At 42.0% G+C, this 2,837-nt stretch overlaps 1 protein-coding gene across 1 annotated transcript; it reads right to left on the bottom strand.

Moving 5' to 3' along the window:
• Positions 1-1,902: 1,902 nt before the first annotated feature.
• On the bottom strand, positions 1,903-2,415 carry LOC101119864 (peptidyl-prolyl cis-trans isomerase FKBP2-like). The gene has a single exon (XM_042230360.2). It carries the CDS (start codon positions 2,407-2,409, stop codon positions 1,987-1,989), a length of 423 nt encoding a protein of 140 aa, XP_042086294.1. The 5' UTR covers positions 2,410-2,415; the 3' UTR covers positions 1,903-1,986.
• Positions 2,416-2,837: the final 422 nt, after the last annotated feature.

Below are 2,837 nucleotides of genomic sequence, written 5' to 3'. Positions count from 1 at the left end.
TTCTGATACATATGGTTTAACACAATGTGTATTTTTTGACTTTTCAGTAGCATTTCCTGGCCACTAATGATAGTGGCTTGAATGCACTGCTGTGCTATAAGCAGTTCTAGGCTGGTTTTCAATAGTTTAAAATGTAATTTCTCTGAAAGAAATTTCAGATAAAAAATTGGCATTCTGATCTCTGCAAGTATGCTTCATTTTTATAGTGATTAAAAAGGTCCATTTAGTTGATTTGTCAGCCTTGTAAGAACTTTCTGTTAGACACTCATCCAAGTGCTTTGGCAGAGGGCCATATTATATGGATAAAAGGGGAGGAGAATTTAAATCGTTTTGAATAATTTTTTAGTCTCTGATGCAAATCACCCAAAGTCCACATGTACATTAACTCCAGCATTACCTCAAGGTTAAACAAACTTGTTTTACCATCACTTTTGATCTCTGAACAAAATGGATTTATGTTTCTGTGAATCCATGTAGCTACAACCATTAACTCACTGTCCTCAGAATACTTTAAGGGTTTTCTCCAAATATTATCGCTTAATAAAAACATGCTAGAAAATGAATCATCATGCCCTCAGTAAACATCTCTGTTTGGTATTAAAAACTCACCTTTCTAATTTCATAGTCAAGGCCTGAGAGTCCCTGGATAAATTGGACCCCACTCCAGATGGTGCGTTAAGCAATCCATTCTACTTGGCCAGCATTTAGCTCAGAGACCAGCAAACTTAATTATCCTCTCCTTATTTGTAGAGTTATTTCACCTTAGCACCTTCTAGCTCCAGAACACATCATAATGTAACAGAACTCTCTGGAAAACTCATTTCTCTTATGGCCATTAGCATCTGTTTATTCAACCTCCTCCTTGCTTGCCCTCAGCATCTGTTTGCAGTCCTTCTGGCCCCTTTCATGGTAGCCAATTATTTTACAAACGGGCCCCTTTCCCTCTGCTTTGTTGTTGAAAACAACAATTTCTACCTCTCTACTCCTTTTTAAAAATTATTTTTATTTCTAAATATGAAAAAACGACTAGAAGATCATTTTCCCAAGAGACTCTTCTACTGAGAAGAATAACCAGCATCATGCAGGCTGTTTCTTTCCCTTTTTCCCCTGGTAACCTCTACACTGGCCTTCACAGATTGCTCACTTGGCAGAGGGAAATAAGAGGAAGGGCATCCAGTAGCAAACTGGTTGCAACCCTTGTAATCCCAGTGGGACATCCAGGTCAATGAAAAAGGGAAGCAGAGATCTTCAAGCACCTCTTGGATCTCTGTGGGTGTGTAGTTCTCCTGATTTTTTTGGTCCTTGTTTTCCGGTGCTGCCTTGGGGTTCTTCCAGACATCTAACACAAAGATTCCTAAGATCTTCCTCTGATGATTGCTTCTTCTTTGATGTCCTGGGTTTCCCAGGACCTGCTGCTGATAAAGTGACCTTGTCCTGTTCCTCTTCTATGCAATATTGCTTTCTTGTACCTGTAGCTCTTGGTCAATGCATCAGACTAGTTGTCCAAAATGAAACACAAAGCATTTTTGCTTGTTTATAAAATAGTTTCTTATAGGTTATGCATAGGCATTCCATCATCCTATCATGAAACTTGATTCTCTATTATGTGCCATTACCCATATAAGAAGTAGCACAAAACAGTGGGTATCATAGGTCTTGATGACAAGCTGTCTAAATTCAGGTCCTAACTCCAGTCATCACCAGCTGTGTGACCTTAGAAAAGCTACTTAATCTCTCTGTGCTTTGGTTTCCCAATCATAAAATAGATAAAATAGTAACACTCAGTCAAATGTTATTGGAAGGACTTAGTGTCTACAACCCTTGTCTAAAATCCACAAATTGGAAGTACCCTAGATTAAGAGATTTTTCTTTTTCTTTTTTTTCTTTTTTTTTGGGGGGGGGAGTTTAAGGGTTTTTTTTTTTTTTTTTTTCTTTAAACAGTCTGGTCCCTGATGGGGGCCTCTCCACTGCCCCTCTCCAGTTTGGCTATAGTTCTGAATGTTGCTTGATTTTGAGCAGCTCCACCTCGAACACCAACGTTGCACCACCTGGAATCTTTGCGGGGGCTCCCCACGCTCCATACCCCAGCTCTGATGGAATCACCAGCTTCTGCATTTCCCCCTCACACATCTCTAGCAGCCCCTGGTCCCAGCCCTTGGTGACCTTGCCTGTGCCCAAGGAGAAGACAAAGGGCTGGTTCTGGGGCAGGCTGCTGTCAAACTCTGTTCCATCTTCTAGCTTCCCCGTGTAGTGCAGCTGCAGGACGTCCCCTTTCTGAGATTTGATGGGACAGTGGCCTACCCATTTCTTGACTCCAATCTGCAGCTTCCATTTGCTCTCAGCCCCTGTGGCCGTGACCAGGGTGCTCAGGCAGGTGGACAGTACTGTCAACACCCAGCTCAGCCTCATCTCTCTCCTTGCCACGCCCCCCATTTTTATTTTTTGGAGTGAAGTGAAGTTGCTCAGTCGTGTCCGACTCTTTGTGACCCCATGGACTGTAGCCTACCAGGCTCCACTGTCCATGGGATTTTCCAGGCAATAGTCCTGGAGTGGATATCCATTTCCTTCTCCAGGGGATCTTCCCAACCCAGGGATCAAACCCAGGTCTCCCACATTGTAGACAGACACTTTACTGTCTGAGCCATTAGGGAAGTTTTTAAATAGAGTCTATGTATCACATAATACCCATGACAGAGTTTGAGCAGTAGAGTCAAACATATTAATTATTCTACAGGAAAGTACACAGATACTCACACTAAATTGAATTTAAAAAGACTAGAAATGGCATCCCACTCCAGCATTCTTGCCTGGAAAATTCCATAGATGGAGGAGCCTGG

Source organism: Ovis aries, chromosome 1 (genome assembly GCF_016772045.2).
Source record: "Ovis aries strain OAR_USU_Benz2616 breed Rambouillet chromosome 1, ARS-UI_Ramb_v3.0, whole genome shotgun sequence".
NCBI lineage: Eukaryota > Metazoa > Chordata > Mammalia > Artiodactyla > Bovidae > Ovis > Ovis aries.
Note: the sequence above shows the minus strand (reverse complement) of the source record. Positions and strands in the feature narration are given on the sequence as shown.